Genomic DNA, 14,899 nt, shown 5'->3' on the forward strand with positions numbered 1-14,899 from the left:
CTTAGTAAAACAGTCCTGCAGTATTCTCCTGAACAACTGATGGGGGATGGGGACTTGTTTTAAAATGTCAAAACAGCTTGTCCAGCCTAATCCAAGTCTCCGGAAGCCAAGAGATCCCAAATGGATATGTTAAAACATGGATAAAACATGTTATTTACACCTTTTTGATGAAATTTGGGATCGTGGGGCTTCCGGAGCAATTACATTTTTTTTTTAGTTGTTTTTTTACATTTTAAGACAAGTCCCCAGTTTCCCCAGTTGTTTAAGAGAATGCTGCATCACTGATTTGCTGTGAAGCTCCAGAAATGTCTTGTGGACTATGACATTTCACCCAGCTTTCCATCATCATACAGATGAGTACAGTGAATTTTTTCTTTAGATTGAGAGATTAAACTGAATTTTCATTTCATGAATTTATCCTTTAATACGGTGCTTTTTGCACTGAAATGAGCTGCCATTTAAGTCGGCAGTCCTTCAACGTGGCCCAGGACACATTCACTTCAGCTTTTAATAGTAAAGCCATTTTGAATGCGTTCTGTTTGAAATAGAGATCCATATGGAGGGAGTTGACTAAAACCACAGCAATATTACACCACATGAGTGTAAAGTCCCTCTGTAAACACAGAGGAAAGTCTTCCAGACCAGAAGTCAGTCTGCTGTCTGATACAGGAAGCAGGAAATGGAGTAAAAAGAGAAGCAGGTAAAGGAACAGGTTACCACAGTGAAACCCTGCAGTGTGTGAGAATTCATGGGATGTTTTATGTATTTGTCATGCTTTTGGTTTTTGGTGTTGATTTGTGAGTCATTTTTCACGTTGAACCTTTACCTTAATACATTTCACTGTGTGTGGCTGATCGAGTGATTCATGATGAGTCATTATGTGCTGTACATGTCAGCTCATGTCCAGAATGCTCAGGGGTTCCCACTGACACACACTGTACATGCCTTTATGTAACAATGACTAGTCAATAGAAATCAGTGAAGCTTCAAAAGGCCTTCATCTTAAAATCCTGAAAACAGATTTTAATTCAGCATTTCTCTGAAGATTCTTTACAAAATTAAAAACATTTTTTAACATTTAATATGGTTTGTGACATTTTTGAACTAAAAAAATGACATGTGGTTTTAAATCTGATTTTGTTTTCAGTTGGTAAAAGCTCTTCAGGATATTTTTTTAAATTATTTCTTATACAAAGTGAAACTATTTCAGTCTCAACTGTACTCACACATGCTGCACAGTATTGTGAGCTGGATGAACTGACATAATTGTCAATTGGATTCTAGGTGGTTTCTAAGCACCGGCAGTGTAAGCCCATTATGCCCAGTGTTTATTATCCTATGCATCTCTTTCATGTGTTCTCTGTGTGTGATCAGTGTGTTTTCATTATTATTACTGTTACCAAGAGAAACACTTGGGATGCCAAGAAAAATATCCGGCTTTCATTCGACTCACTTCCTATTATGTGCTTTGTTCCAGTAAAAGCTAAAATAACATAAAGAAATCACATTTTAAAAAGCATCAAAAATTGAACTCATACATAATAGACATCACAGAAAGTACACACACACGCACAACCACACATGCTGTTCATCACATACAATAAAATCAAATGTAAATGTACAAATAGAATACATTAACAGTAATAATGCAATAAACTAATTGGCTTTCAGCTAAATCCTTCCTCTCCAAAACCCCAATGACAGAACTATCATAAAGAAAGAGCTTATCAGAGATCTGATAACACCGCCTCAGTTTCTATTCCCCATGTTTTCCAGTTAGATCACACTCCAACCATTAATAGGTGATCTGGCCAAGTGCTGATGACTGGTGACATAGTGAAAAGCCCAGAAAAACCAGCTGGAGACACCCCAGAAAAACACTGATTACACAAACAAAATCCAGGACAACCACTTCTTATGCAAATGTAGTTACTTCCTTCTATGTCTGAGGCTGCTGGTAAAAGATTTAGATTTGTATTCAGTGTGTTTGACTTTGTTTCTGTACTGTTAAGCATCACTTGTTCCAGACTTTAGTGTCAGTTACTGTAATGATGCCGAGTTTCTGGTGCTGGTTTCATCTGACTGGTTTCCGGTCAAAATGATTCAGTTCCACCAGCTCCAATCATATCGGCATCATTTACACACGTTTGAACAGAAGAAGATGCCGAGGGTTTCCTGCCAATGTCCGACACTGTTGATCGACTTCTGCACTTACACGTCATACTTTAGATTGGTTGGCTTACTCGTCAGGAAGTATTGTCCACTACCCAGAAAAGAAGACATAACATAAAAAGAAACTCTAAAGAAGGTCAAAATGTAAAAATACACTGACTGACTTTTAATTCACAAACGTAGAGTTGAATCTGTCTAAATTAATAAAGCTTTGTGCAAATGTGTGTAACTGCTTTGTTTCTCCTTCCTCCTCCAGCCTGCTTTGTGCATTCCTTCCCTCCATTCATCTGCCTCATTCTGGTTCAAACAGAGGTCTTGTTTTCACTGTACATTCAGAGCTGATTATGATCAGCAGGCTAGACACACAGTATGTATTGAGAATGAAATGGGGCTTGTATAGTTTTATAATTCTTGCTCCAAAAACTGGGACGCAGAAGCAGAAAAATGCAGTTGTTTCACCTTGAATTTTTCTCAATTCAACATTGTGTAACATGGTAGATATCTGAATCTAGTTCATGATGCATGATATTTTCTAGTTGCAACACTGCGGGTTTGCATGCATTTTCCTGACCAGAGTCCTAATATGTTGCTCAACAGTTGCTAACGTGACAGTAAAAATGTGCTGAGCCTCCCAGTCTAACTGGTCACACGGACTGAACAATGGGAGGTAAAAAACACGCCTGGAGTTTCCCTCGGGCCTACAGAACTTCACGTTCAACTTGTTGTTTGTTTTTAAAGGGATAGGTCACAGGCTCGTGAAGTCCTGCAGCCTGGTCGGGAACTTGGAGTCCTTCCATTTTATCTGCAAAAGGAACTGAATGAGTGACTTGATACTGGGTTATTAAAGGCACGGCGACTCAATCAGTGGGAGTTTAATCCTCTTCTAAGGGAAAAATTTGCAGTGGCATCATTTACTATTTTCAGAAATAGTTGGCAGGATGTTGAGCACAGTTAGTAAATGCGTGTAACCTCTGACCTCTATGCTTGCAAGGTATTAATCCTTTTTTTTAATTTTACACAAAATCTAAAATCTATGTATGTGAACTGTCACAACAGGCACAAACATACAGCACATATAATCTATTACAGTTGTATCTAAGGAGTTCCCCTGACGTAAAGAATCAAAGCTGTCAAAGTGAATTAGATCTTTAAAAGCAAACATAGTGTTGACCATGGGGTTTAAGCTCTGCAGCATGTGAGGAAAACTCAGACCCGTCTTTCTGTTCTTGCGTTCATCATATTATATGCACGGCGCGGTGAACAAACCGAGATCACATTGCACACTTTGAGTTTTGGAGGAAACTCCTGTGCACGCTGCAGCCCCCCTCCCGCAGGTCTTCAAACCCACTCAAAACACAGAGGGGCGGCTGAGCAACATTCCCTTTTCGTTCAAGTGATTCAGCAGGGACATAATGCTAACGAAAGGTGCAGTTTGAGGACTTTCCATGCATGCATCCCTTACTCATGCCAGAACAGAAACTCATGTGCAGCCAGCGGGACACATTGAAAATAAAGAGGCTCATGCTTCAAATTATTCTGATTTCCTGGACTTTAGTATTTCCCCTTATTGTGGAATTAACATTTGATTGACTGAAGCACTGGTGAAGCTTTAAGGTGGATTTTATTAAATACTCCAAGTTGTGTAAAATACAACATAGCTTGCATAATAGCTGAGAAGAATATTTTCAACATAGCTAGTGATTTGAGGTGTAGATTGGAGAGAAATGCACATTTGTTGTATTTGAAAAGTCTAAACTCTTACACGAAGCCTGACATACTGCAGAAATGTGTCATTTTAAATGCAGCAAAAACGTAGCCTGCAAAAGTACTTTGCCCTGTTGGTGACAAACTGAAGAGTGTATTTATGTGTCTCAATAGAAATCCCCTCCTGGAGCCAGCAATCTGTATGCTGTGTTATTCTAAGTGACAGTTTTGTGGAAATCCCCCACCTAGTTGTTAGCCCCGCCCCGCAGAGCCGCCACACAGAGGGCATTTACAGACTGCTGCTCGGCTCCGTCAGAAGACATCCGCACGCACCTCGTCTCGAACAACAAACCAACATGGACCTCCACCGGACCAGTATATTAAACCAAATGGATTATAGCCGAGAGTCTAAAGAAGGGAAGCAGTCGACAGACGAGCGGCTGGACAGCGGCTTGGACTCGCTGAAAGAGGAGGAGTACCAGGCTGTGGCGGCCGAGATCCGTCGGCTCCAGCTGGAATGTGAGCCGCCGCAGCACAACCAGGCTCCGGCGGTGAGCGGAGAGCTGCACGAATGGAAAACACAGATCACGGAGGACGGAGACACGTAAGTCAGCCCAGGAATAACGCTACAGTGTTTAGCACGGGGGTATTTATAAACTTCGCAGGTACAGCTCGGCTTGTAGTGTCGCCTGAGTAGGCCCAGCTTGGCTCTTGGAGGTAATTTGATCCTTTCCTGTGGGGAATGTCTTCCTCTAGCTTGTCATTACAATTTACAGGCCCGGGCCTAACCAAGTCCACACTGGGGCTTAACTCCTAAGCGTTAGGGCTTATAAAAGTACGCTGCTGCGGTGTTAAAACACAGAACGGGTGTCCGGTTTTGATAATGGGGCTGGCTGCGGCCAGACACGGCTGTGTTGGACGTAAACAAAAGGCTATTATCAGCAGGGAATCTACTATGGCCGCGGGTCAGACTGGGAAAGTCCCGGGCGCGCCGCCAAGGAATCCGACCGAAGCGCGCTCCCGTGCAGCGAGAAGGAGGGAAAAAAAGTAGAAAAAAGTACCTTAAGCAACACAAACGCACGTCTGTGGAGGCTGAGGCCGAAACCCTGCGCTGCAGTACGTGTCTGCGGTTTGTTGTTACTATTATAAAACCAGGGGGAATAACATTATGAATGACTCCAAGTGTTATTCTTGTTATAATGCAATTCTTCCACCGGGAAATGTAGTTCTAACTCGGCACGGAGCTCTGCAGTGGCCTCATGGTCTCATACAGCGCCTACATGAACAACGTGAGTTCATTGATATGGTCCGGAAGACCGCAGCTGCCTCGTATTAATCAGCGAAGCATAAAACCACGTTTCAGTGATTTAAGCAGAGGACACACAGCAGAGGGCTGTCTCTCAGTGTGGGGGCAGGGAGCACCGGGGTCAGCAGCAGCTTCCAGAGGAGTTAACTTTGTTTATTTACATGGATTTATTGTAGTGGCATTCTTAGGAAATCATCCCCTTTACACCAAGTGGAGAATTGACTGCTCTTTTACAAATTGATTTAAAAGAAAATCATTATTCAATATGAGAAGCTGCATTGAGAGGTCATTTTCATGTTTTCTGCTTCATCAGTAGAAGTCAGATATAGGGTATTCAGCATTTTCAGGGCTGATTTCTCATTCTGTGCAATTATATAATAACAAATTAATTGAAGGCTGCACCTGATTTAGCACACAGTAAAACTTGCCTTTCTATATGTTCTGTATTTGCCGTTCTTGCCTACTAAATGTCAGGTGACTTTGTGTCACTGCTTCCTTGTGGAAAATCTTCCTTTTGTCCTGTAGCTTTGGTTGTGTTGTGTACGTGCACTGTAACAGGTTTTCTGCCCTCTCTCTGTCTCTACAGGCTGCTCCACCTGGCCATCATCCACGAGGCCAAGGACTACATCAGAACAATGATAGACCTGTCCAGGAACACAGACTTCCTCAACACACAGAATGACCAGAGACAGGTATGAAAGAGCTGCCTCTGAGGAGCACTTCATCCTCCCCTCTGCCTTTAATCACCTCCACTTAATTCAGTTGACTTACTCTATCTAGACTCTCCTTTCCACCAGGATGTAGCAATAATAAAAATGTGTCTTTACTATCAAAATGTCTGCTGACTCAGTAACTCACCTGTCTTCTCCTCAATTCCTCCCGTCCCAGACTCCTCTCCACTTAGCAGTAATAACAAACCAAGCAGACGTGTGTCAGCGCCTCCTGGTATCCGGCTGCGACCCGACGCTGGTGGACGACAGCGGGGACACGCCTCTTCACATCGCCTGTCGCCATGGTAACCTGCCATGCTTCAGCGTCATCACACAGAACTGTCAGCCGGAGCATCTACACACAGTGATGGCTGCCTGCAACTATCATGGTGAGATTGCGGGACAAGAACAGTGTTTCTCTCCTGAGCTGATGTGGTTTTGAAGTTGTTCCTGTTCTGTTCCCCTTTGGACACCCTGAAGTTTTCACAAAGAAAACATTTCTGATAAAGGCTTCAGTTGTCAACAGTAAAACTAAAGTTGTTTACATGTTCAGGAATAAATATGCTTGAATTTAGCAGGGGCAGGTCTAACTTTCAATGTTTGTACATCATAATAATATATTCCGTAGTAGTGGTGATTTCCATTATGTGGTGGCCCACCCTTGGTGCATGGAAACAGATGAGACACTGACCAGTCTGCTGCCTGTCTCCGCTACTATTTAAAAGAAGGAGTGGTGGGCACGAGAAGAGAAATTTCTGCCGCCCATTATCCCTGAACACTATGGTTAGGAGGAAGGAAACATTTATGCAAGCAAGGGGAATGCCATAGCCATTCAAGCCATCACATCCTGCTGAAAGCCCATCTATTACATGGCACATAATGTTAGACGCTAAGGCTCTAAATTTAAATGTGCAGGACTTCAGTTTTAGACTTGTGCGTAGACATTTTGAAGTCTCAAGTATGCCATTGTTGGCTGGTTTGCAGACTTCTTTGAGGAACCGACCAACCAACTTAATTTGTTGTATAAAATAAAAATGACTTTAGTAATCTGGGTTAATGTGGCAGATTAATATAAATCCACATATAGCTGATAGACCCACGTTTGATCGTGGGCTTTTCTTTGACAACAGCAGGTTTGAAGTAGGTGGTCTGGTGTCAGCTGTTAAGCCCTTTCTCTGATGTTTTTACAGGTCAGAACTGCCTCCACCTGGCCTCAGTTCAGGGTTTCCTGTCACTGGTGGAGAACATGGTGGATCTAGGAGCTGACGTTAATGCAAAGGTAAACAACACACACACACCAAATGAGAATACACACTCTAATTACACAAAATGTATGTACATTTCAAAATAAATCCCTCTTGAGCCCTTTTATTTTGTATTTACACCCTGTGCTAATAAAATCGTGTTCTCTTCCTTCCCTACAGGAACAGCGTAATGGTCGCGGTGCACTTCACCTGGCCGTGGACCAGCAGAATTTCTCACTGGTCAAACTGCTGCTGAAGAAAGGCGCAGACCCCAACCTCCTGACCTCTGGAGGCCACACTCCCTTCCACCTCACCTACGGCCGCGACAATGACGACATCAGGAAAGAGCTGTACTCGCTGACCAAACCGGACCTGAGGGAGCTTCCTGACAGCGAATCGGACGACAGCGAGGAAGAGGAGGAGGAGGAGTCTGATGAGGAGGTGTGTGTGTTGAAAACGCGGAGATTCCACTCTAACGTTAAAAGTTGCTTTTCTGGCCAGGGTGTAACCTTTTTTTCTGTCCTCTGTGTGTTTCTAGGTGGGTTATGACGATATCCAGTGGAATGGACATTAGCAGGAAACGATAGAGAGAGAGAGAGAGAGAGAGAGGGGGGAAGTTACAGAGGCTGCGGTGATGACTGTAAAGGACAAAAGAAATGGCTCGGCATGTCTACTGCTTCCTGCAAAAACGTCACATGAGCCCGATAGAGCGGGTGACACGCCGCGGGCGTGACCGCTGACAAATCGGATGGACAGGCAGCTGCAGTGGAGAACCAAACGGAGACTGATGGTCGAGTAAACCGATGAGTCCGCTCCAGGCTGCAGGAGAGCAAACGCACGCCGACATGTGAACACATGACACATTATGATGGGATCGCTTTATGATAAAGAGGATTGCTTGTATTTTGTGGACCCTGCGAATCATTTGTCACAAAAAACATCCATCCACACAGACGTACCTGCAACAGCTCTGTTGTATGATATTGTAAATGCTGTGTATACAAGATGTATTTTTTATGGAAGCTGTGAATGTGTACAGTTGAGCAGGTTGTATATGTCAGGCAGCAAACAGTCCAGCACACTCCAGTTAAATTAAAAACACTCATATTTAACAGTAAACACCTGTGTGAGTATATTTGTGGATTGGGGAGTGTAAAGGGGAAACAGACGGCATGTGATTGGAAAATTGCAGCTGGATGCCGACCAAGGCACTAAGTTTGGACGAGAATGCTTTCACACGTGTACATTAGATGTCATAATTCTGGTAGTATCACAATAAAGATCATACAGACTCCAGCATATAATCGACAGCGCATGACAATATTACAAGGCTGGTAATTACAGGGGAAATAACCTCAACCATGTGCCTTCATGCTGCCGTCAGTGCGTCTGTGCTTGTAGAAATACCTCCATCCAAGCGTGACAGCTGACTAAGTTCAGAGCGGCTCTTTATTTTCATGTAATGCATGTCATTCAGGGAAGCGCTGATAACCCAACAACTCGTTTCCACTGAAAGAGGAACTGACGGCAAGTTGAATTCCTCCCAGTGTTTGCGTAGAAAGAGATAAGAGGCCGAGGGACATTGTGTGTGTGTAATGAGGCTGATTGCTCGGTCCTCTAAATCAGGAAGTTTTTGGGAGGGTGGAGCCAAGGGGGAAGGGACAGGAAATTCCCAGGAACAACACTCAGCTGTTCGCAACATTCCTGCTTCTTATTCCTCCAAAGAAGGGAATCTCCGCTGAATAACAGGATGCTTCAGTCGAGTTCAGAGCAACAGGGAGGAAGGGAGTTTTACTGAAAACTCAGTAAACGTCAAAAGTCAATGTTAAATAGAGTTATGCAATTGTATGATTGTCGTATAGATGTGCTCTTCACATTTAAGTTGTAATAGACATTATACTTAAAGGATAAGTTCACCCAAAAATGAAAATTCTGTCATTATCTACTCACTACCAATGTCAGTGATGACAGGTGAAATGTTGTCGTTCAGAAAACATTTCTGGTGCTTCACAGCAAAACAACATTGCAGCATTCTCCTAAAAAACTGAAGTAGATGGGGACTCCAATCTAATCCAAGTCTCTGGAATCCCAAACTGTTAGAAGAGACGTTTCTTACACCCTTGATACGCGGTCAAGCTCGTGCACCCACCTCAGAAGAGGTGTGTGCTAACGCTTGTAGCTTAGCAGCTACAGTGAAGATTTAAGCCTTTTTTCACATTTTAAAACAAGTCCCCAGCTACTTCAGTTTTTTAGGAGAATGCTGCAATGTTGTTTTGCTGTGAAGCTCCAAAAATGTTTTGTGGACTTCGCCAAACTTGTCATCTGCAGGGGGGTTAGTGATTAATGACTGGATTTCCAGCCTTGGCTGAATTTGTCCATTAATGCTATAATAAAACAATAGCATCTGTAATATGGTGGACTGTATGACAAAATACTAACATATTTTAATTATTTGCAAGACCCTCATGAATCAGGGCCTAAATTCTTGTGTAGAAGCCATGCATTTTCCTTCCCAATTAAACGGATTGCCACGCTTTGCATTGGAAAGCTGCTCATGGTTGACAATTTAGAGTAAAAGCAGCTGACAAAAACAAAAACCGATGAATATGTGCAATCTTTGTACAACAAAAGTGGGACATTAAAAGTCTGTTTTACATCAAAATATGATACCAGCAGTGCAGCTTTTTAAGTGATGTTTTTCCACATGATTCACTTCACCCACCTCCCCCAAAAGCTCAGTATTCAGGTTGGACCTGGTTATATTTGTGTCCTTCCAGAACAGCACAAATATAAATTGATTGAGCATCACAAGGTTAAATTCTACAAAGAAAAGGACACAAGGGAACGCAAGTAATCGATAAAAACATTGTGTTTAATAGAAGAGCAGTAATGTACAGCAGAGAGGAGGAGGATCAAAACACAAGGGAGAGGATGAAATAATTAGAGACTCGTTGACCTGAGCGGACCTCAGCAGGGGTGTGACGATGACTGTCGCAGTGGGACAATTCCCACAGCTGTTCCCTGGGTTTTTATCACAAAGTACATTAGAGCATAAACATCGGAGGAGACTTTAAAGCAGATGAATAAAATGAGAGAGATACACGTTGTGGCAGCCCTGAGTAAAGATTTGAAGCACTGATTGAACACAGTGACTCAAGAAGCTGCAGGACCACCAAGTCCATACAAAGTAAGAGGTATTGTGCTGTAGTTGTAGTGGTACCACACCCCTGTCCTCCAATCTGCTCATGTCACACTCATCAACTGAAGTCATTTGGGCTAAGCTCTATCCAGAGAGGAAACAGTGGCCAATGGCTGACACCATCCGCGACCAACGACTCACGTTGACATGTATGAATGTCCAGGGTCTTTCCAAGCTGTGTGTCATCTGGCAGATGCCTGCGGTGAGGATGTCTCAGTGAGGTGAGAAGGAAAATGAAGGGAGGGGTCAATATGTGAGAACATGGTGTCCAGTGAGGTCCCGGGTGTGACCACAGAGGATGAAGGAGGGGTAAGTGCCGGTGCAGATGGGTAATGTATTCCACCCACCTGATAAAAATGACCAAATTGTTCTTTATTGTTCAGTTTTTAGTTAATCTCGAGCTCACTCTTCTGAACAAGATGATACCAACTCCTCCTTTACATTACTTCTGGACAAGGCCTTTGTGTGGAGGAAACACGATTTTCTGTTGTCGCAGCAAAATGGCTGCCAACTTTCCTCACTCCCTCTCAGACAAAGCCACCAAGTGAACATCAATCTCAGTCTCGGACAGGATCCTGGAACAAAAACACACAAGTTAACGGTCGTAATTTTTGTTGTGCTGGATTTTGTAGGCATCACACACAGATGGACATGTTGAGAACACATTTAAACTTGTAAGCCCTTCCTTTGATCTAATTTCTGGCTTTAGTTTGGGAATTTCCATTACAAAACGTGCTTGTTTTGATCAATTTTCAAAAAATAGTTCTGCAAGGCTTTAAAGGCAGGAGCAATGGTATTTGCTCTGAGCTGCATGATTTGTTGGAGGATTTTTTTCTTTTTGTTTCTTTGTAAAATGTATCCAGGAAATTTCTTTCAGTAATAACCCGCTTCACTTTTATTCTGCAGAGCCCATTTATAGCAGCACCTGGACTGTGAAAACCATTTACATGTGGCCAGGATTATATTCTTAATTCCTGGCTATCAGTATATTTTCTCTCTTTGTCTCAGGAAAATACTCACTTGAATTTAGATTCCTGTGTAGTGATAACTCCAACCTCCAGCTCTGAGGGCTTAAAGTCGATGGACAGAACGGTTGACAGACATGAGATGGCCGTCTGTTTTGAGAAGAGAGGGACAGTTGTTGAGAAACATGACAGGAAGTGAAGAACGTTTAAAATCCCGTCTGAGTGGTAGATGCATTTAAAAACAGCAAGAAGCTCACAGCGTCAAATCATTTAGAAGGATGGAAAACAATGAGTAATACTAGTGTTTGTTAATGGAGGAATAAATGAGTGAATGAAAGTCTATGCTTACACCAGTGCGCGGCATATCAGTGTGGATTGTGTGTGTGTGTGCCTGCTATCGCATGTGCACATTTGACAGCAATACAATTAATTCTTCTTAAAAAATAAATACAGGCATGGCACATGTTTGTTCACCTGCTCTCTTTGTCTACCAACATCAATACCTATACCTATATTTTAAAAAACGAAATAGCAGATCAGTTTATATAAGATATATCGTATACACTTCTTACTGTCCCTGATTTGTATACCTACATCAATACTTTACAAATTCATTCCTAAGATGGCTGAAACAGTTGGGTTTTCACTCGTTTTCAAAAAGAGAGTAATGCAGCTAGTAAAGTGACTCAACTGGTGTGAACTCCCTGAATATTTCAGACATCCAAAGAAAACTCCACAACTTTCCCTGCCTGAGACATTTCATGACATTCCAGAAACTGTATAAGTGGCAACCCTGCCATGTAATATAATGTAATATAACTGAGTTGACCGACACCCACAATCTTAATCAGCAGGGTTGCTTTAGGACAAAATTCCAATGTGGCAATATGAATCTGATTATACAACAGTTCTATAACAAGCATGGGATATGATTACCCTCATTCTTTGTGTATATCTTATAAGGATATGTGTGTACTGTATGTGTGTATATGTGTACCCTACCTCTATAGTCTGCTCATAGGTCCAATCCAGTTTCTTCTTGACTTTTTTCTCCAGGAAGCTGGTGGCCTCAGTCTGTTTGACTCCAGCTGCTGTGGCTTTAAAGCCACAGTAGTAGCCCGCCGGATCACACTTAAACAGCTGCGGACCCAACTCTTCATCCAGCCCGACCACAATCATACCTGGAGGAAGGATGCAGGGTAGAGGGGAATGAAGACAGGACATGAGAATCAAAGAAAAAGAGGCATTTTCTTCTATTTAAACGTCTTGACGATGCTCTTAACAGAACTTTAAAAATACATCTTACTTTGTTTAAAAAAAGGGGGGGGATGACCAACATTTGTTTTCAAAGATATGTGAATTGGAGATTCAGAATGTAGATATTTTGTTCTGATATTCAAAATCAAGCTGTGTTGAAAACCCAGAGAAACTCCCACATACTTTCCATACTAATAACACTCTTAATATTGCTGAGATATAAGCATTCACCAGCTCCGGTCATGGAGGAAAGTATTATTTTGGAAATTTTTAAACATTTTAACAGGTTGCTTTCGGTTAAAATCCGGTATAACACAAACAACCATAAGCTCACGTTGCTGTTGTGCTCAAACACAAATACACAATACTCACAGCAGCCTAGCGGCCTCATCTCAGCATTCTGCGTGTACACTTGGGAGATGTCAGCCATGCGCTTGCACAGCATGTCCACAGGGATCTCATAGCCATACTTGTACATCCAGTTAGCTGCTTCATACCGTGCCCTCTGCACCTGAGACCTGCTGTCAGCTGGAGGGAAGATGAAGCACAAAATAAGTATTTCACTCGAATGAATTTAATAAAAGACATACAGGAGTGAATGATGAACAAGCAAGTTGCTTCAGCTTTTTAAACAAAAAGAAACTTCAACTAAAAGGATCTATGATGCGACAGTACTAGTGCTGATAATTCAGCTTATTGAGATACAGGATAGAGGAATAGTTTTTCATTTAGCTGGCTACAATGCATTTGCAACTATAATGTGTCACGTCTTACCACTTTTTAAAACAGGATAGGTAGTTTTGCTGACAATTATTATGCAATGTTCAGCTGTAACAAGAGATGGCCCCTTGACTAAAATTGCACTCTCTTGATCTTTCTCCAGTTCGGAATAATGTCTGAAAACTTTGTTGACTGATGCATTTCTAGCTCAAAATAACAACATGAGTGACATGACAATAAGGTAACAAACAGTCTGCAGGAGCTCGTTACAGTTGGTCTTGACAGACACTTTAAATAAAAGTTGTGGGTATTGGACATTAGTTGGACGAGACATTGCTTACCAGTCATGCCAGTCAAAACGCAGCCAATGTTCTCTGTAATTTTGAACAGATGTGTGACTGTTGCGGCATCCAGCAACTTGTCCTGAGAAAAATGGAAGACAAAAGAGTAATGTACACCACACATGTACTCCAACCATAATCATCTGTGCTTGGTGAAGACACAGAAACACAAACTACTGAGTGTTTATCATGTTTTTGTGTATACTGACTGGGACTTTCTTTTGTGTGACAACCACAACACAATCCTTCCCTCTGACTGCTACAGAGGTCAGTCCCCCCTGGTTGATGGCTTTGAAAGCATACTCTGAAGACAGACGAAGGGAAAAATAAACTCATGAGTTACAAGTGTGCACTTCAAACTTTTCATCAATGTAAGAAAAAGCAGTAATCAAACTAACTGGTTGTTTTGCATGTTATTTAACATTCACACGATATATCTAAGTATAACACCATATATACTTTTGCCACATTCATTTCCCAGGATGTTTCGATAAGGTTTGTCCGAGGTCTGAGGCTAACAACTAAAGCAGCTCAGCTATAACGACTCGTTCAAGAGAATGACTGGTGGAAACTGGGGTTGGGGTAAATAGTAAAGAGTGCTAAATAATTGCCTTCTATAGTAGCTGAATAAAAAGGTAAAATAAATACCAATAATAATATTTGTCTAATTTAATTATTTATTCATGTTAGCACACCACAGCTAAATTAACCTAGCTAGGTTAGCTGAAGCTAATGGGACAACACGTACCTGGTTAATATAGTTATTTATTACTTTACTACATTCAATTCAAGGTTAATCATATATTAAATAAGCTACATACTGACAGTAGCACGATTTACTTGAGTAGTTTTTCTTTAATAACACTGAACTATGAATGGGCTGTACAAAGGCTGCTAGCTAATGTTAGCCTGTTAGCTAGTAGTGATGACAGAGCAGGTTGAGTTTTGTTCCTTTCTTTCACTTCTTACCGACTTGGTAGAGTCTTCCCTCCGGAGAAAAGATGGTGATATGGCGGTCAAACCCTGCGCTTGACCCCCGAGACATGACAGCAGGAAATAAATGAGATAAACACTGGTTTAGACTGAAATTGAAACTAAACTGAGAGGAAACAGCCAAAACATGCCTAACATCTACTACCGGATATGATTGGGCCGTTTGAAGGCTTTCACTTCCGGGTCAGCTTTGTAGTTTACGGACGTCAACACTGAACACAACCTTCTGCTCCTTTGCAGTTTGTTTATGATTGTTATTATTTTTAAAGGAATATTTTCCCGATGTTT

At 41.9% G+C, this 14,899-nt stretch overlaps 2 protein-coding genes across 2 annotated transcripts; one reads left to right on the forward strand and one right to left on the reverse strand.

Moving 5' to 3' along the window:
* Positions 1-4,142: 4,142 nt before the first annotated feature.
* nfkbiab (nuclear factor of kappa light polypeptide gene enhancer in B-cells inhibitor, alpha b) lies at positions 4,143-8,432 on the forward strand. Its single transcript, XM_084381701.1, has 6 exons — positions 4,143-4,480; positions 5,769-5,874; positions 6,071-6,281; positions 7,083-7,171; positions 7,317-7,577; positions 7,675-8,432. Exons 1-6 carry the CDS (start codon positions 4,233-4,235, stop codon positions 7,708-7,710), a joined length of 951 nt encoding a protein of 316 aa, XP_084237827.1. The 5' UTR covers positions 4,143-4,232; the 3' UTR covers positions 7,711-8,432.
* Positions 8,433-9,987: 1,555 nt separating this feature from the next.
* psma6a (proteasome 20S subunit alpha 6a) lies at positions 9,988-14,774 on the reverse strand. The gene is made up of 7 exons (XM_084382085.1): positions 14,588-14,774; positions 13,828-13,922; positions 13,619-13,700; positions 12,930-13,085; positions 12,303-12,481; positions 11,356-11,450; positions 9,988-10,910 (listed from the first exon to the last, which is right to left on the reverse strand). The coding sequence occupies exons 1-7, from the start codon at positions 14,661-14,663 to the stop codon at positions 10,853-10,855; spliced, it is 741 nt and encodes a 246-aa protein (XP_084238211.1). The 5' UTR covers positions 14,664-14,774; the 3' UTR covers positions 9,988-10,852.
* Positions 14,775-14,899: the final 125 nt, after the last annotated feature.

The sequence above is a fragment of the Pagrus pagrus genome (assembly GCF_965226575.1).
Source record: "Pagrus pagrus genome assembly, chromosome: 18".
Taxonomy (NCBI): domain Eukaryota; kingdom Metazoa; phylum Chordata; class Actinopteri; order Spariformes; family Sparidae; genus Pagrus; species Pagrus pagrus.

What these genes read in the sequence shown, in the direction of transcription:
- nfkbiab (XM_084381701.1), top strand. Translation starts at nt 4,233, where the DNA reads ATGGACCTCCACCGGACCAGTATATTAAACCAAATGGATTATAGCCGA. An exon ending in GAGCTGACGTTAATGCAAAG is followed by an intron (nt 7,172 to 7,316) that starts GTAAACAACACA and finishes CCTTCCCTACAG; the next exon opens with GAACAGCGTAATGGTCGCGG. An exon ending in AGGAGGAGTCTGATGAGGAG is followed by an intron (nt 7,578 to 7,674) that starts GTGTGTGTGTTG and finishes GTGTGTTTCTAG; the next exon opens with GTGGGTTATGACGATATCCA.
- psma6a (XM_084382085.1), bottom strand. Translation starts at nt 14,663, where the DNA reads ATGTCTCGGGGGTCAAGCGCAGGGTTTGACCGCCATATCACCATCTTT. An exon ending in CCTATGAGCAGACTATAGAG is followed by an intron (nt 11,451 to 12,302) that starts GTAGGGTACACA and finishes TTCTCAAAACAG; the next exon opens with ACGGCCATCTCATGTCTGTC. An exon ending in ACACAGGAATCTAAATTCAA is followed by an intron (nt 10,911 to 11,355) that starts GTGAGTATTTTC and finishes TTTTTGTTCCAG; the next exon opens with GATCCTGTCCGAGACTGAGA.